Source organism: Mus caroli, unplaced genomic scaffold (genome assembly GCF_978045245.1).
Source record: "Mus caroli unplaced genomic scaffold, Mus_caroli_1 scaffold_15, whole genome shotgun sequence".
NCBI lineage: Eukaryota > Metazoa > Chordata > Mammalia > Rodentia > Muridae > Mus > Mus caroli.
Window position 1 is genome coordinate 53951972 of NW_028227270.1, and position 24902 is coordinate 53976873.

The following is a 24902-nucleotide window of genomic DNA, read 5'->3' on the forward strand; positions in this document are numbered from 1 at the left end:
AACAAGCATATAAGGCTTGAGAATCAGACTATGGTAAACTTTCTGTAAGTATGCCTGGGCCGCTAACATCATGCTGAATGAGGCTTTCTCTAGAGTCTGCATGTTCAGTTTGTGCCTACACCATATTAGTTCCTCCTCCTCCTCCTCTTGAATTAACCAATTTCACTAGGAGGAAATGGAAACTGCAGAACAGTTGAGGTTTCATCCTCACAGATCAGCACCTCTCAGATGAGTCAGTTCCTTCTCAGTCAGTACACTCACATATTGAAAGCCTAGCAGTACTTATGGTTGCTGGCAATGCCCTTCCTGCAGCCTTCAGGAGGAGTACAGACTAGTCATGACTTCATTCTAAACAGACATGCCAATCAAGTGTCCAGATTAATGTATTAGGGGTATTGTTTAATACTGCTTGATGACTCTAGTTTCTCTAAGAGGAGCTGCATCCCTGGGTTAGCACACTGCCTGGAATACAAGAATTGAACAGGAACTTCACATAGTCTCTGCACTAAAACAGCTTCCTTGTTAATCTGTATGCATCATGGAAGCATGAAGCCTTCCTTATAATGGGTGTGTACCTTTGTCTCAAACACAAACTGCCCAGCAATAAATCTTCCTAAGAAGAGATGGGCATTCTCAGTACTCCATGGTCCCAATGCAGCTTCTTTACTACACTGAGCTCACTTGACAGTCGTAGGGACATATTTCTAACACCTTTGTATTCAAGGAGGAATCATCTCAGTGTTCTGCTTAGAAATGAGGGGAGTTCAAGACATATACCAAATATTTAAATAGTCTGAAACATGAATCATGGCGTGATCAGGACAGAGAGGAAATTCCATAAGGAACATCAAAGGGAACAAGGGAAATCCTATAGTGCACAGTGTACCAAGAGTCAGTAGACACACCAGTGTGATCCCAGGAGCTCTGTGCCTCCTCTTGGGAGATGGGGAGGAGGAAAGCCTGTGCTCAGAGAACACCCGGTGGTGACTAGTTTTGATTTCCTGTTCTTCTGTCTTAAGCACCTGAGATGCTGCATGTCAGGCGGGATCACCAAGCGTGGTTTCATTAAAGAAATGCACAGTCCTACATTACCTTCCTGCTTCCTTATTTTTAAGTAAAGCAGACCATGAAAGCATGATTTTTCCATGTGTTAGTATGATTTCATAAGTAGATTTGAGCTTTAAAATCACATTTTGGCAGAAATAACTAGCATGTATGATTAACATTACTAAAGGCTCGACTCACAGGCTAACATCGCGTGCTGAGACCACAGCACTTCAAAAAAAGCCCGAATGCCCTGTGGCTGCCCATGTGCAGAAGACTGTTTCTTTCTAATTTCACTTGCTCACAGGAGGGCAGGTACCCAGGCAGTGCACAAAACCCATTTGGTGTGTTCCTGGAAGTCCTTTGCACTGACTTGTGGGAAATGTAGTCCCAACAATTATGACATCACCAGAAGGGGCTGTCAGTATTGAACTTCCGGGTTCGTTCTTAAACCTCGCTTCTCCCCCAAAGTTAGGGGACTGTCCTGCTCAGAACTGGGCTTGGATCTCTGACATGGAGGTTGGTGCAGGGAGCAACGCCTTCCTGCTGATCCAGAGGGACTGTGTAGGGTGGCGGGTCGGGCGCGGAGGGAGCTGACTCAGGCTGGTTGGGAGACAGGGGAAGCTGCTGACCTGGAGATGCTGTGCTGACCTAGGATGGGCCACTGCCCCCGGGAGCAGGATTGAAGAGGAGAAGGTTGGAAAACAACAGGGTAGCCAGGGCAATCTGGTTCTGCTGACTGCCTGTACCTGAGATGCTGAAGGGAGCGCACTCAACTTTGCTGAAGAACATGCTCTGCCTAGCTGACCCGTGATCACATGGCTATAGTCAGATTCTCGGGATTTACAGAACTTCCTAGTGTGCTGGAACAGAGAGTCTTGTGAGGGCAACTGTTGTGTGGAATGTTAGTTCCTATTCCCTTGGAATGAATTGTTAGATTTATGGACGCCTCCGTTTGAACAGGAATTTCTAATAGACACCGCTGTGACCTGAATCATCACAATACATGGCTGTATAGCCACAGAATAATCTTGGACTTGGTATGATCCTGTGTTTGCACAATCCAAATAATTAACCTTTCTTTCCCCTTACCTCTGGTACGTGGGCTAGAGGGAAAGTTGAAGCGTTCAAGAACTCTAATTAAGTAAGTCTTGAAATTTCTAAGCCTACAGTATGATGTTTTCTAGTTCCATCCATTTGCCTGAAAAATTCTTGATATCCTTATTTTCAATAGCTGAGCAGCATTTCACTGTGTAAGTGAACCATATTTTCTTTATCCATTTGTTCATCGAGGGATATCTGTATTGTTTCCAGATTCTGGATATCATGAATGAAGTTGCTCCGAATGTAGTTGAGCAAAGTGCCTTGTAAGTTTGGTGGAACATCTTTTGGGTATATGACCATGGTATAGCTGGGTCTTGAGGTAGAACTATACCCAATTATCTGAGAAGCTGCCAAATTGATTTCTATAGTGGTTGTGCAACTTGACACTCCCACCAGCAATGGAGGCGTGTTCTCCCTGATTCACATCCTTGCCAGCATGTGCTGTGGCTTGAGTTTTTGATTTTGGCCATTCTGCTGGGTGTAAAGTAGAATCTCAGTCACTTTGGTTTGCATTTTCCTGAAGGCTAAGAATGTTGGACCTTTTAAAGGTCTTTCTTGGCCATTAGAGATTCCTCTGTTGAGGAATTCTCTGCTTAGCTCTTTAACCCGTTTTTAAATTGGCTTATTTGGGTTGTTGGTGTCTACCTTTTTGAGTTCATTATATTTTTGGGGGTATCACCCCCCCATGAGACATAGGGTTGATGAAGATCTTTTCCCCTTCTGTAGGCTACCAATTTTTTCCTATTGACAGCGACCTTTGCCTTGCATAAGCTTTTCAGTTTCATGAAGCCCCATTTATTAGTTACTGATCTTAGTGCCTGAGCTATTTGGTGTTCTGTTCAGGAGGCTGTCTCCTGTACCAGTGTGTTCAAGGCTACTTTATACTTCCTCTTGTATTAGATTTAGTGTATCTGGTTTTATGTTGAGGTCTTTGATCCATGTGGACTTGAGTTTTTGCAGGATAATAAATTGGATCTATTTACATTCTTCTAGATTCAGACATCCAGTTAGACAGCTACCATTTGTTAAAGATGCTTTCTTTTTCCATTGGATGGTTTTTGTCTTCTTAGTAAAAAAAAAAATATCAATGTTCATAGGTGTATGGGTTTATTTCAGGATCTTGTATTTGATTCAGTTCCTCAACCTCTCTGTTTCTGTACCAATATCATGCATTTGTGGTTGTTGTTTTATTTGTTTGTTTGTTTGTTTTACTATTCTGTGGTACAGCTTGAAATCAGGGATGGTCATTTTATTGTACAGGATTGTTTTAGGTATACAGTTTTGTTTTGCTTTTTCCATGTGAAGTTGAAAATTGTTTTTCCAAGGTCTGTTAAGAATTATGTTGTAGTTTTAATGGGAAGTGCATTGAATCTGTAGATTGCTTATGATAAGATAGCCATTTTTATTGTTAATCTTACTTAATCCATGACCATGAGAAATCATTCCATCTTTTGATATCTTAGTTACATTCCTTTTTCAGAGAGTTGAAGTTCTTGTTTTATAGGTCTTTCAATTACTTGGTTAGAGTTACACCAAGATATTTTATAATATTTGAGGATAATGAGAAGATAGTTGTTTCCCTAATTTCTTTGTCACTCTGTTTATTGTTCATATAACTGAGGGCCACTGATTTTTTTTTTTTTGAGCAGATTTTGTATCCAACCATTTTGCTGATGATGTTTATCTGATGTAGGAGGTCTCTGGTAGAGTTTTGGGGGTCACTTGTGCATGCTATCATATCATCTGTGAATATCCATACTTTGACTTTTTCTTTTCCAAATTGTATCCCCTTCTTGTTGTTTTATGGCTTTTGCTAGAACTTCAAGTACTAGATTGAAGAGATGTGGGGAGATGGGCGGCCTTGTCTTGTCCATGATTTTAATGGAGCTGCTTTAAGTTTCTCTCCATCTAATTTGATGTTGGCTATTGGCTGGCTGTATGTTGCTTTTCTTGTGTTTAGTTATGCACTTTGTATTGCTGATCTCTCCAAGGCTTTTAACATGAAGGGGAGTTGGATTTTTTCAAAGTTTTTTTTTTTCAGTATCCAAGGAGACTATCATGAAATATTTGCTTGTCTCAGTTTGTTTATATTGTGGATTTAGTTGATGGGCCTTCATATATTGAACCACTCCTGTGTTCCTGGGATAAAGTCTCGTTCATCAAGCTGGATGATATTTTTGATGTGTTCTTGGGTTTGGTTTGTGTGTATTTAATTGAGTATTTTTGCATTAGTGTTCATAAATAAAATTGGTCTGAAATAGTCTTTCTTTGTTGAGTCTTTTTGTGGTTTAGGTATCACGGTGACCACTGTTAGGTTTGTCTAGATGAGCTACAGGCAGGTAGGGAGTTGGAGTAAGAGCTCCAAGGTTCCCTTTTAAATCCATATTTATGTTCTTCCACTCCCCTAATTAGAGCTTCCCAGTTCTTCCCAGTTTCCCCCATGAGGTCATATGTACCTTCCATTCTGTCTCTCTATTTTCTTTTTAATTAATTTTTTTTACATATTCAATTTACATCCTACTCACTGCCCACTCCTGGTTACCCACAATCCTTCCCCATTCCCCTACCCTTCTCCTCTGAGTTGGTGGGGGTCCCCCGGGTTTGCTTCCCACCCTGGCACTTCAAGTCTTTGTGAGGCTAGGTGCTTCCCACTGAGCCCTAACAAGACAGCCCAGCTAGAAGACCATATCCCAGGTACAGGTAACAGGTTTGAGGTATCCCCCATTACAGTTGTTCAGGACCCATATGAAGTTCAAGCTACACATCTGCTATAGATGTGCAGGGAGGACTAGGTCCACCCCATGTATGTTCTTTGCTTGTTGGTTCAGACTCTTAGAGCACCAAGGGTCCAGGTTAGTTGATTCCGTTGATCTTCCTGTGGTGTTCCTATTCACTTCAGGGCCCTTCCTTCCTCCTATTCTTCCATAAGGGTCCCCAAGCTCCATCTACTCCTTGGCTATGGGTGTCTATCTGTCTGAGTCAGCTGCTGAGTGGACCCTTTCAGAGGACAGCATGCTCCTGTCTGTATGGTTCAGGAGTCTGATGGAGGTAGAAGAGAGGTAAGGGGAGAATCCTATTCTCTCTCTTATGCTCCCAAACAGAATCTCTGCAGGGCTTCTTGGCCTTCATGACCATCCAAATAACAAGGCAGAGAAGGCAGGAAGACAGTTTGCCCAACACATTAGCAGTTCTTTGTTTAAATGGGGCAGGAGGAGGTAGATTTGACCTACACTTGTTTTTTATAGGCATATTCACGCACAAGCACAATTGGATGAAAACTCTTCTGGTGATAATTACGTAAATCCTAAATGCACAATAAAGCATATGTAAATTTCCTAGAGACAGTGTTAGCTAAATACATATCATATGTGAATAAGAGGATACTCATAGTCAAGTCTATCAACATAGGTTTTATAGATGAAGTGGAAAAACAGTCTTAAAATGAATAAGAAAAACTAATAACAAGAAGCATCTTGGAGGAGACCCAGTGGCAGTAGAGATTCTAGCCACAGTGATAGAATAAAGTTCAGCACACCAGCAATCTGTCCTAACCTTTGTCTGGGAAACCGGTTTTGCATTCCTTCCCTTGAAGAAACACCCCTCTCACCCTACATTCTCTAGCACTTTTATCATAAAAACTTATTGGAGTACATTAAAGAATCTTCTCCTGTTGAGCGGATCATGAGATTTTTGTTCCTAATATTCTGTCATTTATTGCATATATTTACTTGCATATTATGAACCATCTCTGCATTTAAGGGATAAAGCCAACTTGGTCATGGTCAATAATGTTTTTAACGTGTGTCTGTATTTTCTTTGCAAGTTTTTCTTTCCAATATATATTTTTGAGCAATTTGGTTCTGACTTCATTGTGGGTATTGGCTACTAAAGTTCTTTTGTTGTAGTTTTTGTTGGGTCTCTATCTGATTTTGGTATTAGAGTGATAATAGCTTCATAGAATTTGTTTGTAGGTGCATCTTCTGTTCATATATTTATCAAATGGTTGAAGAAGGACTAATTGTAGATCTTTGAATGCCTCAGAGAATTGTTGTGAATCCGTCTGGGCACAGAATTTTTTTTTTAAGCTGGAACTATTTATTGTAATTTCAATCTCCCCATTTGATTTGAGTCTGTTTAGGGTGTTAATTTCTTCCACTTTAATTTTGTTTATTTATATATAAAACATGCTCAAGAATGAAAATAAAATCTCAAGAAAACTAAATCTCTGGGACTTGTTGAAGGCAGTCCTGTGGATGAAGATTACAGCTCTAATTGCCTATGTGAAACTATGAGAAAGAACACAGAAAAATGATTGAATGATACAATGAAGAAATTTTGGATAAACAAGAACAAACATAATTCAAATCCTGTCAAAGTCAAAGAATAAAAAGAAAGAAAAACAAACAAGCAACACAAAACAAACTAATGAGAAGGGAAATAATTGAAACAAGGTCAAATAAAAATACTCAAATGATCACCAAATTCACAGACGGTTCTTTAAGGAGATAAACAAGATTGAGGGACACTTGACCCAGCTAACCAAGATAAGCAACCCAAATGATCAGGGTCAGAAATGAACAAGAAGACATTATAACAGATACAAAAAATAAAAATAAAAAATAAAACCCTGAAAATCATAAGGGAATATTTTGAAAAACTGTCTTGTTTGAAAAAAATCGAAAAGAAGTCACTCAGTTCTCTTTCTTGTAGACAACATGCACATAAGTTTGTTTCTTGATCCATTCTCCTGGCCTGTATCTTGAAAGGAGAACTGTGGGTATCACTTGTTCTAGTATGTAAGTGTTCATTGTCAGTGTGTTCCTTATTTTCAGTGTTGTTTATGTTCTCAGTGGCCCTTTGTGTTTTAGTAATTTTGGCTTCCGATTCCTTTCTAGAGTCTCTTAGCTATGCTCATCTCTCTTCAGGCTAAAGTGTTGTTCTCTGTTTTTTCCATAGGTTTGATTTTAGAATATAATTCTTGTAATGTTCTTTCTATTCTGGATAGCTTTTCTTCTTCCTTGAGGTACGGCAGAGAGTTGAGTGGTAAACAGCAGCTTAGGTTGGATGTCATAGCCTCTTTAGGACTTGGAATGCATTTCTCCAGGTTCTTTTGCTTTCAGAGATCCAGCTGTTATCCTAATAAATGTATTCTTTCACTTACAGATTTTATTATTCCATGAGTATTTTGTTTTCTGATCTTGTCCAATTAGTAATATATATTATATAAATAATATATAAATTATATATATATATATATATATATATATATATATATATATATAAAATTTAGAGAAGATTAAGAAGTTATTCTTGAAGATAATATTTAAGCCATTGCCTGGGGATTTTTTCCCCCTCATCTATGCCTGTAATTTGAAGATGTGGTCTTTTCACCTTGTCTAACATTTCCTATAAGTTTCCTTCCCACAGATTTTTTTCTTATTTTATTTCATATTCTTAGCTTATTTTGTCTAGATCATCTACCTTATCTGTAAGTCCTTATATGCTGTCTTCTCCTGATTCACTCTATTGAAAGTTTTTCTTTTAAGTTTTCTTTTTGGATACTTTGGTGCTTTAAATTCTGTCTTCATTTCTGCAAGAGTCCTCTTCCGTGTTTCTCTTTATTGAATCCCCATTTCTAATCCTAGATTGTTGTGTTATTTCCATCCTTCAGATGTTTTTGATTTCTTGAGCATCAAGCACTCATTCTCCTTAAGTTCCCTGTCTTCTATGACCCTGGGGGGCTTCTTCCTGCCTTGTAAGAACGTTTTGTAGTCTTTGAAGAAGTTTATGACTCTTCTTCTAAAATCTGTGTCCTCGTGCTCACCTAAGCAATATGTAATGGCAAGTATTTCTAGACATCTTGTTGGACATTGAGGGGAAATGCCAGTGTGCTCTTTTATATGGGTTAGTTTTCTATGAGAATGGGACATAAGATTTTTAGGAGAAAATTCAGGCTTGTCCTAGCAGACAGCCCATCTGCAGCAAAATTAAATGTTGTTTTATTAGGTTTGTGTATCTGACTTCATAACAGCTTCCTTTATTCTTTTCAGTTGTAAAACAACTCTATATTCTTTTAACTCAAACACATTGTTTTTCTTTATATTCCCTTTTTCTTTGATTTTGAGTTCATCTTAATGTGGTTAGAAATGAACATCTTTAATTTTCATGAATTTAACTAAACCATGAAGAAAATAACCAAGGAACTGCGAAACACATGATTAATTTGTGATAGAATTCAGTGATGATAAAAGATGCAATATGGTCATTTGTGACAATATGAATGATGTTGAGTTTATGAGTACAGAACAATTAGAAGGAAGGCAGGAAATAGGCTGAGAATAACAGATGAGACTGCATATCAGTACACACAGAGAGGGGCATCAAGTCCCCTGAACGTGTGTGATGGGTGTGGAGGTTGTATGAAGGGAGAAACCTGGCATGAACCTTGTAGAGACAGGTGAGGGACTTGGAAGGGGGGAAGATGCTGCTCTCTAGGGGCCTCTACAGGTCTGCAGTCTCTTCCTCCTGGTGATGTCTTCTTGGGGAAGATAGATTAGCTTGGGTGACAGGCTATCCCCCAAAACATTGCTCTGTGGGTTGTACCAGAAAGTCAGTTTGAAGAAGGTCAGCTGTATTCACTCAGAAATCCTGTTTTTACAAGCCAGACTCTAGCAGATGGGATAGGACATTATTATTTTAGGCATAAAAAGACAAGTCCCACATCCTGTGTGTCCAAGCTTCTTATGCTCTCAGACTGACTTACCTATATCAGCAGCACTTCTGACCAAGATCCCTGGACCTAGTCCACTCTGCTTGGTGGTAAAGCAGGACTGCTCTGATATTACAGGTGACTTTGGCCACCTATCCACTCTTTCAAGACACAGGTCTCAACTTTGGAAAACAGTTTGGCAAAGGAGAAACTTGAGGAGAGAAAGGTTGATTTTGTGCTGCAAAATTGTTTCATTCCCAACCCCCTCAATCTGCCCCTATAAACGGTCACAGCCTCCTCATTATCTGTTATACTCCCCAGTTTGCCAGGAGAGTAAGTCTGTCTCTCAGTGTGTGAACTAACAAATGCGGTCCTGTTTGTTAACGGTCAGACTCCTATCACTTTTCTGTCTTCTGTCTCTTAATGCTGCCTCAGAAATCCAAGAATGTCAGATGTTGAACCTAAAAGATTATAAACCAAATTAGAGATATAATTTTTACCCATTTGCTGGTAATCACAGGAAATGGAAACCTGGAGGAACATTGACCAATGGATACTCTCCATTTAAAAGAAGAATAAGCTGGGCGGTGGTGGAGCACGCCTTTAATCCCAGCACTTGGGAGGCAGAGGCAGATGGATTTCTGAGTTCGAGGCCAGCCTGGTCTACAAAGTGAGTTCCAGGACAGCCAGAGCTACACAGAGAAATCCTGTCTCGAAAAACAAAACAAAACAAAACAGAGAGAGAGAGAGAGAGAGAGAGAGAGAGAGAGAGAGAGAGAGAGAGAGAGAGAGAGAAAGGAGCTCTTAGGCTCTTAGGGGGTACTAATGTTGTCCTGAACCCAAGGGAATAAAGATCTCAAATGGCAATGAACTGACCAGGGCTGAGAAAGAAAGACATAAAGAAGACAAAGTAATAGCTGGGAATTGGACAAATAGCAAGGATCAGGTCTGTCTAGGGTCGGGGTAGGAGAATTTTACTTTACAAGATCTATTATGTTGGGCTGGAGAGATGGCTCAGTGGTTAAGAGCACTGCTTACTCCTCCAGAAGTCCTGAGTTCAATTCCCAGCAACCACATGGTGGCTCACAACCATCTGTAATGGCATCCAATGCCCTCTTCTGGTATGTCTGAAGACAGATTCAGTGTACTCGTATACATAAAGTAAATAAATATGTTTTTTAAAAGGTCTATTATGTCTAATGGAGACCTTCCCGTCTTCTCCTTCCTTTCCCTATTTCTCCTCCTCATTGTGGTCCTTACCTTTGACCCCCAGCCTGGTCACCAAAGCTCTGCCTACCTCTATTTTCTCCCATAATTGACTATTGCCAGTTTTACTTAACCAATAGTTTTAAAATTTGGAGACCAAAGTTTACACAAGGAATACTGGTGTATGTGGGAATTTGCTTTTCTAGGGGCAGCCAGGGCTTGGGGTACAGAAGTTATCATTTAAATACATAGGAGCACCAGACAAACCCCCAACAATAATGAGTGGTAATTATTATTTTCTTCTTCAGGACATGTTGTCATTCTGGGATGTGGCTATATATTTCTCTGCAGAGGAATGGGAATGCCTGGGTCCTGCTCAGTGGAAATTGTACAGGGACGTGATGCTGGAGAATTACAAGAACCTTGTATTTCTGGGTGAGGATGACTTCCATGATGAATTCTTAATTAATTGTCAGCATGAACATTGCTCCCTTTGTGCAGTATCTCATGGGAGCTTGTGCTTTCAACAGGGAGGTTCATAAGGCTACTTGTAAGGAAAATGAACATTATTCATGTAGCTTAGAACTACTTCTTGTGTTCATACCACCCTATTAAATGTATCATTTATATTAGAAAATAAGTGGTATGCCTTAAAGAGACTGTCACACACTTCAGTTTTAAAAGTTCTCCCTGTAAATGAGGGATATGAAGCTTGGAACCCATGAACTCCAAGTTCCCCCTAAGCATTCTGATGTGCCCAGCAGAAAACACATGAGAAGTAATCCTCTATACTCCTATTTTTGTGCCTTCTCATCCTTGTACAATCTTGGAGGGACATCTTATTTCCCAAGAGAACATAGTAACAATGTTGTCCCCTTTTCCCACAAACAGGTCTTGCTTCCTCTAAGCCATACCTGGTCACATTTCTGGAACAAATACAAGAGCCTTCAGATGTGAAGAGGCAAGCGGCCATCACTGTACACCCAGGTGAGTCAGAAGGAGGGTGTCAGAGAACAGAGGAGGGAATTTTAAGATACAACATAAAGCCATTGAGACACAATATTCTGGTGTACATCATCTTTTAAAGATCTAATTTTCTCTTTCCTTCAAAGGAGGACATCCTGTAACATATAGGATGTCTTGGGTTCCATAAGCTTCGTTTTCTTCTACCATGAGAGTAACTTGTGTTTCCCAAAGCAGCTTAACCTCTGTCCTTTCCATGTAATCTTTAACTTGGCTATTTATGTTTTTCATAAGATATGTGTACATGTATTTTTTAAAATGATGATTTTTCTCTATCCCCAGCTAGCTCCCAAATGAATGAGACAGAGACAATAGAGTTATTTGATAAGCTTTACAACATAATTCCTGGGCAGTTGATAATTGATTCTAATCCTCTAAATTAATCTGACTGCCTCCCAGTCAAAATCCCCATGATAGTTGCACTTTACTATTGGTCTGATTCTCTGGGCTTCACATTTCTTTTCATGTGTCTCTGGACCCTGTCCTCACAGATATCTGCCCCTTTCTCCCTCTTTCTGCATGTTTGTGGGTGTGTGTTCTGTGGGTGTGTGTGTCTTCTTCCTTGGGCTGCCAGAAGTCCCAGCTCTATTCTCTCTTCAACCCAGCCATTGGCTGACTAGCTTTTATTGGCAAGTCAGAAAATAAATGGTGAACAATATATATATATATATATACACACACACACACAAAACAAGAAAGTCTGAAAACAAGCATTACAATGACATGAATGGACAACAAGAAGATATACAGGCAGAAAAATCAGTGTTTGAAAGATAGGATCATCTTTATACAATCCACAAAAACATTGTGCCCTAAGATTTGTGTAAGGCATCTAGCGATGTGTCTCCGCAGGGCTGTGTCCAAGACTCTGGCGCTGCCCCAGAGGGCGCCCACGGGTTCCGCGCCGCTGGGGAAGGATGGTGAGTGCCCCACACTTCTCTACCCATCCAGGCTGGGCACCAGCGCCCCGAGTCCGCCAGCACCTAGTTGCAGAACCCTGGGCTAGTGAAGGAACAGTGAGGGAGGGTCTCGGGCCAGCTCTCCGAATTTCTTGGAAACTTTGGGAATAAGGACCTTTTTCAGGATGGCCTCTGAATCCAAATTAGACTTCCTGGGTTCCAGTCTTGAATTCCTGATCTCCGAATCTCTTCGCGGAATGTCATCCAGGAAATTTCCTGGAACATCAGGCTCCAATATGATCTATTACCTGGTTGTAGGTATGACAATCAGTGCTGGTGGATATTACACTTACAAGGCTTTAACATCAAAGCAAGTCAGACATACAGAACATGTAATGGAACCAAAAGAACAAACAAAGGCGGAGTTGCAGCCACTTGCAGGTGAAAAGGAGGAGCATGTGGCAGAAGCAAGTGTGTTCAGAGCCTGGAGACACTGCTGTAAGGGAAGCTGAATCAGTAGATGCTGAGGAAGTCCCAGAGGCTGCAGCTATGCTTCTGGAAGAGTCTCCGGCCTCCGCCTCTGAGGCCCCTGGCAAAGCTCCCCTGGTGGAGACATCCCTATTCGGCTCAGAGCCTGAGCTAAAGATAACCGAGGCTTCCCTAGTGGAGACCACCGAGGGTGTCCTTGAGTCTACTCCGGAGGTGGAGAGTGCAGCCCCAGACCAGGCTGACGTTTGCAATGAGGGGGCTGATACTAGCCAGGAGTGGGCTGATAACAGCCAGGAGGGCGCTGATACCACCAAGGAGGAGGCTGATACCAGCAAGGAGGCTGAAGGTACCACTCCTGAGGACCCGAGGAGAGTGCCGAACTAGAAGAAAGCCCTCACTTAGGCTCAGAAACCCCTGCCCAGCCTGAGTCACAAGAAGAAACCCAGGTCACAGCGGAAACAGCATCACCCCAAGGCTGATCTGCAAAATTCTATAGTTGCTTTTGTATTTTTAGTGACCTTAGCCCTTCTTCCTAGAATATTTTAATATACCTTAAAGAATTTAATTTTACTAATAGATTGGGAGTTGGTATTTTACAAGTTTTAATAGTTTTTCCACCCTCTAAAATCAGGCTGTATTAAAACCTTAAATAGTGTTAAGTTTGGATTTAAGTTTTACGTTTTAGAAACTGATTTATCTATGCAACCGGTGTCACTTTGATTTTCCTTTGCCTTTCTCTTACTTAATTCTATGTAAGACCAGATTACTGGGTTTGACGTGAACTCATTTAAATAAAGTTAGAAAATCCTAAAAAAAAAAAAAAAGAAAGAAAAAAAGAAAAAGATTTGCATAAAACTCTTTGCCTTGAATCCTTGAAATGTATTCTTTCATGTTATGGAAAGTGCTCTAATGCCACCTAACGTTCATAGCTTCCTAAACCAAACTACATACTTAGTATATATATATATATATATATATATATATATATATATATATATATAATTTTATTCAGGTGTTTTCCAAGTTACACTACTTTATACTTTCTTTTTAAGTATTCATAAAACTTTTGTATTTGTTTAATGGGTTGATTTGCACTTGTATAATGCTAATGAGGGTTTTCTTAGTTGATATCTTTTACTTCCATGTGTGAGTCAGGTTAAATTCCTTTGTTTCCATGTTCTATGTGGTCATAATTCAGTGGAAGTTTACATGACTTTCACCTATTCTGTGTTGTAAATTAGGCTTCAATGAATACAGATAGAAATTTGAATGTAGTATATCATTTTTATAGACAACTGGAACTATGAGTTAATGTTTGTTTTTAAAATTAGCATTGTAAATATACAGAATATTACTCTGCTTACATTCATTTCTCAACCCTTCCTCACCAGGGGGAAAATTCTATACATGCAAAGAATGTGGCAAAGGCTTTGAGCACAAAAAAGTATATCAGAATCACCAGAGAATTCATTTAAGAGTGAAGCACTACAAGTGTGAAGAATGTGGCAAGTCCTTCCATTTTCCATCATTACTTTCTGCACACAAAAGAAATCATACAGGACAAAAACCCTACTACTGTGAAATATGTAGTAAAGCCTTCCACACTCCTTCATTGCTTTCTGTACACAAAAGAATTCATAGAGTACAGAAACCCTACAAGTCTGAAGATTGTGGCAAGACCTTACATTGTCCATCATTACTTTCTCAACACAAGATAGTTCATACAGGAGAAAAACCCTACCAGTGTGAAGACTTGGGCAAGGCCTTCCGTTATCCATCAAGACTTTCCAACCATAAGAAAATTCATACAGGAGAGAAACCACACAAGTGTGAAGTATGTGGCAAGGCCTTCGATTATCCATCAAGACTTTCTAACCATAAGAGAATTCATACAGGAGAGAAACCCTACAAATGTGAAGTATGTGGCAAAGCCTTCCATGATCCATCAAAACTCTCTCAACACAAAATAATTCATACAGGAGAAAAACCCTACAAATGTGAAGTTTGTGGCAAAACCTTCCATTATCCATCCATACTTTCTAAACATAAAATAATTCATACAAAAGAGAATCTCTGCAAGTGTGATATATGTGGCAAGGCTTTCCATTATCCATTATTACTTTCTCAACACAAGATAGTTCATACAGGAGAAAAACCCTACAAATGTGAAAACTGTGGCAAGGCCTTCTATTATCCATCAAGACTTTCCAGACATAAGAAAATACATACAGGAGAGAAACCATACAAGTGTGAAGTATGTGGCAAGGCCTTCCATTATCCATCCATACTTTCTAAACACAAGATAGTTCATACAGAAGAAAATCCCTATAAGTGTGAAGTATGTGGCAAGGCCTTTGATTATCCATCAAGACTTTCCAACCATAAGAAAATTCATACAGAAGAGAAACCATACAAGTGTGAAATATGTGGAAATGCCTTCTGTTTTTCATCATCACTTCGTAAACACAAGATAATTCACACAGGAGAGAAACCCTACAAGTGTGACATATGTGACAAGGCCTTTGGTTCTCCATCAAGACTTTCCAAACATAACAAAATTCATACAGAAGAGAAACCATACAAGTGTGAAGTATGTGGAAAGGCCTTCCACTTTCCATCATTACTCTTGGTACACAAGAGAATTCATACTGGAGAAAAACCTTACAAGTGTGAAGTATGTGGCAAGGCCTTCTATTGTCCATCTACACTTTCTGTACACAAGAGAATTCATACTGGAGAAAATGCCTACAAATGTGAAGTATGTGGCAAGGCCTTCCATTGTACATCAACACTGTCAGTGCACAAGAGAATTCATACTCAAGAAAAACCCTACAAATGTGAAGTATGTGGCCAGGCATTCCATGTTTCATCAAAACTTTCTTATCACAAGAGAATTCATTCAGGAGAAAAAACCCACAAATGTGAAATTTGTGGCAAGGCATTCTATTATCCATCAAGACTTTCCAAGCATAAGGTAATTCATACAGGAGAGAAACCCTACTACAGTCAAGCATGTGGAAAGAGACTCGATTATCCATCAAGACATTCCAAACCTAAGACAATTAAGACAGGAGAAAAACCAAACAAATGTGAAATATGTGGAAAAGCCTTCTCCTTTCCATCATTACTTTCTATACACAAGAGAATTCATATCGGAGAAAAACCCTATAATTGTGAAGTATGTGGCAAGGCTTTCCATAATCCATTAAGGCTTTCAAACCATAAGAAAATTCATACAGGAGAGAAACCATACAAGTGTGAAATTTGTGGCAAGGCCTTTGATTATCCATCTTTACTTTCTAAGCACAAGATCGTTCATACAGGAGAGAATACCTACCACAGTGAAGTATGTGGGAAGGCCTTCAGTTATTCATCAAGAATTTCCAAAGATAAGAAAATTTGTACAGGGGAGAAACCATAAATGTGCAGAGTATGTGGAAACACCTTCCATTTTTCATCATTACTTTCTAACCACAAGAGAACTCATACAGTAGAAAAATCATACAAATGTGAAGAATGTGGCAAGGCCTTCTATTATCCATCAATACTTTCCAACCATAAGGAAATTCATTACAGGAGAGAGAGCATACTAGTGAGAAGATGTACAAATGCCTTCCATTTTCTATCATCACTTTCTAAACACAAGAGAATTCAATACAATAGAGAGAAACTACAAGTATGAAGCATGTGGCCTGGCCTTCTATTGGCCATGATTACCTTCTCAACACAAGAGAATCCATTTCAGATGTGAACCCCTACAATCGTGAAGTACAAGTCCTGTCCTTTAGAACTTCTCAGATTCTTTCTACTCATTTCATAGCCCATTCTGGGGAGAAACATTACACATGTGAGTAATGTGGAAAAGCTTGCTCTACAAAGTCATACTTATGTCTTTCCAAATTAACTCACAATGTGGATAACATATACAAATGCAAAGAATATGGGGAAATGCTCAACAAAAACTTTAGGGATCGTCAAAGTATTTGTTCTGGAGGAAAAAAAAAAACCCATATGAATGTAAAGAGTGTGGCAATTAGTTTAGAAGTCCCATTGTATGACCAAACATGGGATGATTCTTACTGGAGACAAACATTACAAATGTAAATAATATTGAAAAACCTATTACCAGTCTTATGATCTTAACCAACACTAAAGAATTCATCTGTCAAAGAAACCATACAAATGTGAAGAATGTGCCAAGGTCTTCTGGACTTACTAAGTACTTTTGAATCAACTCACAATTCATACTAGACTGAAATTCCACCTGTGAAAAATGTTGCACACCCTTTAAAAAGCGTTCTTATATTTCTCAACATAAAGTAGTTCAACCTGGAGTGAAGTACAAATGTTAAAATGTTTAAAAAATAAAAGTTAACACTTCTTGAGACCCTAAAGTTTATCAAAAGCTTCATGCTGAATAGAAGCCTATAAGTTGGGGCAATGTGGTAAAGCCTTTGGAACAATCATGTCATACAAAGCATTCATACAATCATGTCAAAAGTGGAGCTGTTAGACTCCGTGTTTGTCCTTGAAGACTTGGAGTTGATAGTCCTTGCTGTCTTTTGTTTCTTCTGTCTTAGAAATTGAATGTTTGTTCTGTGCCAGTGTGTGGTAAAAATAGTGATTTGTTTTTCCATTGTAGGAGCTCACAGTCAAGAGATTGCCTTGAGTCTCACGTGACACATGGACTGTGGGCTTTCATAGTGTTGAAATTATTAAATACTTTGTGGACCTTTCAAATTGTAGCCTATTTTACTTATGAGATGAAAGTAAGGTTGGGGAAAGGGAAGGAATGTTATGATTTAAAGCTTTTTGGATAGAGCTACCATGTTGACTTTGGGAACAAGCTGAATTGCCAACAAGACCCACACCCATATTAGTATTCCTAGTACCAACAAAATAGAAAGAGGCAATAACCTCTGAAAGTTGTCTTATGACTTCAATTCATGGGCTGCCCAGACAAAATAAGCAAATTATGTGTTTAAATTTAGTGTTTTATGTAGACAGGGGTCAAGAAGTAGTGCTTACATCTCAATTGTAAACACCATGAGTTCTAGAATCATGTGGGAGGCAAGCCTCAGGTCGTTCATTTGCAGGACTTATCTTGATTAGTTTAATTGAAGTCAGAAGACCTGCTGATTATGGTTGGAAGCACGTGCTTGACTGCGATATTGTATTATTAGAAAATTCCCTGAGAACAACTCCATCTATCTCCGGCTTCCTGACTGGATAGACCATGACCAGCTGCTTTAAGCTCCTGTTGTCTTTACTTTCTCATGTGTGGTGGTTGGAATAAGAATTGTCCTAAGGGTTCATAGATTTGAATGCTTAGTCTTCAGGCAGTAGCACTTTTTTAAAGGATTAAGAACTGTGGCATCATTGGAGTGTGTCATTGGGGTCGTAATTGAGGTTTCAAAAGCTTACAACCAGTGTGTGCCTCTTCTTACTGACTGTGGATCAATATGTAGAATTCTTAGCTACTTCTCAAGTACCATGTCTGTGTGCATTTCACCATGCTTTGTAGTATGCTTTTCACAATAATGATAATGGACAAAACCTCTGAGACTCTATACAAGCCCTGTACTGGCAGGTTTTGTGTGTCAACTTGATACAGCTGGAGTTATCACAGAGAAAGGAGCTTCAGTTGAGGAAATGCCTCCAAGAGATCCAACTGTAAGGCATTTTCTCAATTAGTGATCAAGGGGGAAAGGCCGCTTGTGGGTGGGACCATCTCTGGGCTGGTAGTCTTGGTTCTATAAGAGAGCAGGCTGAGCAAGCCAGGGGAAGCAAGCCAATAATGAACATCCCTCCATAGCCTCTGCATCAGCTCCTGCTTTCTGACCTGCTTGAGTTCCAGTCCAGACTTCCTTTGGTGATGAATAGCAGTATGGAAGTGTAAGCCAAATAAACCCTTTCCTCCCCAATTTGCTTCTTGGTCATGATGTTTGTGCAAGAATAGAAACCCGACTAAGACAAATTGGTACCAGCATAGTGGGGTATTCCTGTGACAACCTGACCATGTTTTGAGGAGGACCGTGGAAGGACTTTGGAACTTTGGGCTTGAAGATACATTCATTGATAAGAGCTCTGTCAGATGTTGTGTAGGAGCTTGGCAGATAATGTTGAGAACAGTACAGAATATGGAGGTCTGGCTTGTGAAATTTCAGAGGGAAAATTAAAGACTCTTTTCAGGGCCATTGCTATTTTGATTGGGAAGATTCTGTGGTTCTGGTTAGCTGGGGCTGAAGAAACAGCTGTGATTGACAAGATACCAGAACTACTAAAGTGAAACTTTTGCTTTACTGGGACTATTGATGCTGGTTAGCTGGAGCTAAGAAATTAGCGGTGATTAAGACGAGACCAGCATCACTGAGGTGACATCTTCTGAGAAGTGTTTTCTGAGAGCACAGAGGCTGTGTTCCAGAGATAGCCAAGTTTGTACCTTGTGCTGTGGCTGGACTTAGTAATGTGTAAAAGTCACCCAGGTGGTACTGGTTTTGAAGGCATGAAGGGGCCATGCAGAGCAGCTGAGCTCAGCACTGTGAGAGGCCATGGAATGCCATTGGTGAAGGTGCAGCCTCAGTTGCAATTGATGGCCTCGGACTGAAGGGGTCATGCAGTGTTTTGGAGATTCCAGGACCATGAATGACCACCAAGAACAGCAGCAGCAGTGGAGTACAGGCATCTGGAACCTAGAGGGAAAGGTGAGTGCTACAATGGACAGGGCTGGAGAAGTGACCCACGCTCTTGGAGGAGCCCAGAAAATCGTGAGTTGGATCCTAGACATTGGACAGTTGGAGTTTAATTTTTGCTTTTGATTGTGACTGTGCCCTGGTATTTTTCCCTCTTGAAGGACGAAAGTATTTTAGTGGAGCCCACAGTTAAGAGACTTTGAATTTTCAAAAACTTTGGATTTTAAAAGAGATGGATATTTTAAAGATATTGAAAATTTAAGAATATGTAAAGGCTGTGGGACTTTTAAAGTTATTTAGATCTTGGGGATGAATAAGAATGTAAGGGTTGAGGCTTACTAGTGATGTGTTTGTGTGTCAAGTTGACAAGGGGTCAATTGTACTGGCTATTTTTGTGTCAACTTGACACAGCTGGAGTTATCACAGAGAAAGGAGCTTCAGTTGAGGAAATGCCTTCATGAGATCCAACTATAAGGCATTTTCTCAATTAGTGATCAAGGGAAAAAGGCCCCTTGTGGGTAGGGCCATCTCTGGGCTGGTAGTCTTGGTTCTATAAGAGAGCAGGCTGAGCAAGCTAGGGGAAGCAAGCCAGTAAAGAACATCCCTCCATAGCCTCTGCATCAGCTCCTGCTTCCTGACCTGCTTGAGTTCCAGTCCTGACTTCCTTTGGCAATGAATAGCAGTATGGAAGTGCAAGCCGAATAAACCCTTTTCTCCCCAATTTGCTCTTGGTCATGATGTTTGTGCAGGAATAGAAACCCTGACTAAGACACGCCCCAATTAAATGATTTCTCTTTTCTGATTTTTAAATTTTTATTTACTTATTCACTTTAGATCCTGATTGCTGCCCCCTTCGTGTTCCCCCTTACCAAGTCCCTACCCCCATTCCCTTCTCCCTGCCCCTAGATATCTCCCCTCCCTGTAAAAGTCTCTGCAGGGTTAGGCTCATCCTTTCCCAATGAGGGCAAACAAGGTAGCCCAGTTTAGGAGGCATATTCCACGGAAAGGCAAGAGTTTTAGAGATAGCCCTCACTTCAGTTCTTTGAGCATCTGCATGAAGACCAAACTGCACATCTGCTAGATATGTGCAAGGATGCTAGGGGCAGCCTTTGTATGTTCTTTGGTTGTTGGTTCAGTCACTAAGAGTCCCCAGTTGTCCATGTTAGTTGATTGTGTTGGTTGTACAAATCTTCACTCCCACCAGCAACGAACAAGCATTCCCCTTGCTCCACATCCTTGCCAGCATGTGATATCATCTGAGTTTTTTTTTTCCTTAGTCCAAACAACTGGTAGTTGTTACTTTTAATTACTCAAAGAGTCAGTGTAGAGTGATTATTCTCTTAGTATCTGTACTCTTTGCTTTTGTGAGACCTGGATACCATAGATTGATGAGTTAATTACAGTTAACTGGATTTAGCTAAGAAACCCCTAAGATGTTATCAATAAAGCAGAGCTAATTGTTGAACTCATACAGTGTATTTCTCTCTTTCCAATAGGTGGGTTTCATTTTCTCCAACTTCTTCACCTCTAATTATACAGATATCTAGTAAGAAAAATGAATCCTCTACCCTCTGGAAGGATGGTTGCCATCAAAAGCACTTGAGATGGCGTGTGGTCTGCACTGGCAGCCAATTCCCTGTCTTGTTTTCAGATTATGTTCTGAACTAAGAGAGCCATTCATTTGTGTGTCAAGTGTTTATTACACTCTAATAATATGCTCAATTAATTGTTAATGGACTTAACTTGTTAAATTTCTGCTTTATAAAAGTAAATATGGTATAGTCCATTGTAAATCTCATATACTCATGCATTAAGAGTATGGGCTCTGGGCACTGTGTTTAGCACTTTGTAACTATATAACCGTTCAAGCAGGTAGAGACTGACTTGGAAGCTGACTGTCTTCAAGAGGGAATCCCATCAGTAGATATTGCCCGCGCTTTTGTTCCCCTGGTAAGAACACGCTCAGGGCAACCGGAATCTTCTGCAGCACAAGCTTTATTGCTTACCCCATCAGGAGCCAGTGGAGAAGAGAGCCAGAGAGAGAGCCCGAGAGAGAGAGAGATGGCGGAGCCCCCTCCCTTTTATGGAGGACTGTCCTCCGCCTCGGACGTGTCACTCCCTGATTGGCTGCAGCCCATCAGCCAGAGTTGTCGTCACGGGAAAGGCAGAGCACATGGGGTGGGAAACTACCCCAGCGCATGTGCAGATGGTTTGTTTACTACTTAGAACACAGGTGTCAGTGCCATCTTATAATGGCGAATGTGAGGACGGCTCCTTACATCTCCCCCTTTTCTTTTATTTAAGAGCAATAGGCCACCCATAATAATGAGAGTGGAGATAGAGGTCAAATCCCCAGTGTGTAAAATAGGGGCTTTACACAAAACCTCCTCCCAGGCTCATCACCCAAAGGGGTCTTGGTCTGCTCCCGTGTCGTTTTTCCTGGGGGAAGGACACTTGGACACTCAACCTTCTTGAAAGATGACATGTCTCCCTAGAATAGGCTCATAAATGCCACAGAGCCCTTCTACTGCAGTGCTTAGCCGTGCAACTCTCTCGGGCTGCTGAAGCACACTCACTCTATCCCGTGCAATGAGACTAGCCTCGTGGGGTGCAAGAGCTGAGTGGCCAGCGACCTATTGCTTAAGCATAGATAACCATATATCAGGGGAAGCACCATGTTCTAGTGCTGTAAGCGCCTGGGAAATAATCACCATGTCTCTCCTAGTTTGGGCCTTAAGCTTACAGACCAATCAAAGAAGCAACACTAATCCACAGCAAAGAACAGCTCCAAATAATTCCACCCCCACCCATTCTTTAAAGAAGGAAAATGTTGAAAAGATAGTCCTTAGGTCAGGGACAGGTCCAAGTGCGTGGGGCAAGTCTCAATTTTCAAAGGGTCTGTTCAAATTTAGCCGTCCAATTCTGTATCTCCCAACGCTGCTCTCCCTTTGTTGTTATCGCACTGGACATCACCAAGACGAGGGACATCAGGATTCCCTTGGTCAGTCTGGATTTTTCCGGTGAGTTTTTCTGGTATCCAAAATGGGTTGTCTTCATTCTGTGGAAAAACACAAACAGCTCCCCTGGATCTTATCAAAATAGGATCCGGGCCTTTCCATTTGTTATTTAAAACATCTTTCCATTTAACCATCTCTTTGGGCCTATCTGGCTCTGAACAATGTCGTTCAGCCGCGGTATGGCCATGAGAATCAAGATTTAAAAAATTGAGTGTAAAAAGTGCTGTAGACACAGACACTCTTGGTACTCGGGGTAGAGCCTCCTCGACTCCCCCTTTCTGTTTTATTAGATGGAAGTCCAGTCAGGTGGGTCACGTCCATCTGACAGCAGAACTGTTGGAATTTTTGAGATGTATAAGCTGGTCCATTATCAGTCTTAAGGAGTTTGGGTTTTCCCCAAGCACTCCATGCCTTAAGGCAATGTTGAATCACATGTGAGGCCTTTTCTCCAGTTAAAGGAGAGGCAAACAAAACTAATTGTATCTACTGAAAAATATTGGCAACTTTACTGGAAGGCTTAATCACTCCAGCCACTTCTAAAAAATTGAGGGGTTCTAAAAAGGTTTTTAAAACTTCTAAAACCACTAAACATTCTACCACTTGAGGTGAATTTTCATTATATTGTTTGGATACTACTTTACCACTAGCCACATAGGCACCTATGCCAGTTTTTGATCCATCAGTATATACCACAACCCCATTTTTAAGTGGGTTTCTTACTGTTATTTGTGGAAACACAACAGATTGATTTTGGGCAAACTGTAAAATTGGATGTTTTGGATAATGGTTATCTATTTGTCCTGAAAAGGAGGTAACTAAAACTGCCCAATCATTGGATGTGGCTGCCAAGGTTTGAACCTGTCAAAAGTCCAATCTCTCTGCTCTGGAGTCAAAGCAGCAGCGTTTGCTCGGGCCTGCGTTTGTGCAGCCTCTTGCCATAGAGCTCTCCATTCCGTGTATTTGCCCATATTGGGGAGAGCGGCTTTTGCAATCATTTGCCAGTCGGCAGGAGTTAGTGCCATGCCGGCAAGCCTGTCTAACTGCACCAAAGTAAAATTAGCATTGGCTCCATATTTATGGACCAATTCGGCAAGCTCTTTAACCGGAGCGTGAACACGCCCACCCTCGGCTCCTTCAAAGACCGGAAATGCCTGTTGTATCTTCCTTTGTGCCTCTCTTGAAATGAACGAGTCCGCGCACTGCCTCTCTGCACAGGGCTGACGCACTACGCAGGGCGGGGGCTCCGCATAGTGTGGAGGTGCACCTTGAAGTTGACTGCCCTGAGGCCGAGCAGCAAGCTGGCCTTTGTCAGCCACTTTTGGCTTTTTTCTTGACCTATAAGCTCGCATTTCTCTCTCATAACGAGCTGCTCCCTCCTCCAAGTCTGTTTTCTCAGAAGGGCTAATTTCTTTATCTGATTCACAGCTACTAAGAACTGGCTCTTTAAACTCATCTCTTTTCTCCTCTTTCCTTCTAATCTCTCCCCAGGTATTTTTCCCTGACATTAACTTTTCTTTTTTCCTTTGTTTTTTCTCCTCTTTCCTTCTAGTCTCTCCCCAGGTATTCTTCCCTGACATTAACTTTTCCTTGGGTTCAAGACCCGTGGAAAGGCCTGTATACTTATTTGGCGCGCCATGCTTTCTCTTTTTTCCTGCTCTCTCTCCCCGCTTTACTTCTGATAGACTGTCTTGAATTTCGTTCAGAATTCTCCACCCTGCCTTAACCACTTGTTGACATGTGAAAAGGAACAAAAAAGCTTTTAACACTAGAGAAAGTTCAAGACCAGACATACCTTGTAAAGCTGTAACGCGCGTCCCATCCCCACAGTTCTGGTTCTGCTCCGTTCCCCAGCTGAAGAGTTCTGAACCCATGCCGGATCCTTCTCAACAGTCTGTTTTGTGGGAACACTTCATTATCACAGTTCCCCAGCTGAAGAGTTCTGAACCCACATTGGATCCTTCTCAACAGTCTGTTTCCGGGAACACTTCATTAACCGCTCCTTCCCCGTGATGCAGTAGCTCCAGGGTTCCGGCACCATTTATTGCACGCCGCTTTTGTTCCCCTGGTAAGAACACGCTCAGGGCAACCGGAATCTTCTGCAGCACAAGCTTTATTGCTTACCCCATCAGGAGCCAGTGGAGAAGAGAGCCAGAGAGAGAGCCCGAGAGAGAGAGAGATGGCGGAGCCCCCTCCCTTTTATGGAGGACTGTCCTCCGCCTCGGACGTGTCACTCCCTGATTGGCTGCAGCCCATCAGCCAGAGTTGTCGTCACGGGAAAGGCAGAGCACATGGGGTGGGAAACTACCCCAGCGCATGTGCAGATGGTTTGTTTACTACTTAGAACACAGGTGTCAGTGCCATCTTATAATGGTGAATGTGAGGACGGCTCCTTACAAGTAGACACTCATTATGCCACGAAAACACTGGGCACCATTCCAAGTTCTAGGGGCACCGAGATAAAACACGGTACCCTAGGTGCTCACTATTTAATGTATGAAAGTCATTAAAAGGGCGTTAAATCCAGTATTTAATAATAAAGGGCATTAATAGTCTCCTTCAAAACATGCCAATTACTCTCTACAGTTTGCATCGAGGCAAAGTCCTTTGCTGTAGTTTCTCTCCAACCCACAGTACACAGTCAATGCTCCACCTTCAGTCAGTCAGTTGTCTGACACTGACTCTGGGAGCCCCCGTTCCCCTCAGGGTCCAGCCATGCCTG

General features: G+C 41.1%; 1 protein-coding gene and 1 pseudogene across 1 annotated transcript; both read left to right on the forward strand.

Moving 5' to 3' along the window:
- Window positions 1-1496: 1496 nt before the first annotated feature.
- LOC147000904 (uncharacterized) lies at window positions 1497-18183 on the forward strand. The gene is made up of 4 exons (XM_085830984.1): window positions 1497-1563; window positions 10372-10498; window positions 10955-11050; window positions 13866-18183. The coding sequence occupies exons 1-4, from the start codon at window positions 1558-1560 to the stop codon at window positions 15893-15895; spliced, it is 2259 nt and encodes a 752-aa protein (XP_085687110.1). The 5' UTR covers window positions 1497-1557; the 3' UTR covers window positions 15896-18183.
- On the forward strand, window positions 11757-12953 carry LOC110308531 (protein MGARP-like; annotated as a pseudogene).
- Window positions 18184-24902: the final 6719 nt, after the last annotated feature.

Coding starts and splice junctions, on each gene's coding strand:
- LOC147000904 (XM_085830984.1), top strand. Junction 10,499..10,954: donor CAAGAACCTTGTATTTCTGG/GTGAGGATGACT, acceptor TCCCACAAACAG/GTCTTGCTTCCTCTAAGCCA. Junction 11,051..13,865: donor GGCCATCACTGTACACCCAG/GTGAGTCAGAAG, acceptor CTTCCTCACCAG/GGGGAAAATTCTATACATGC.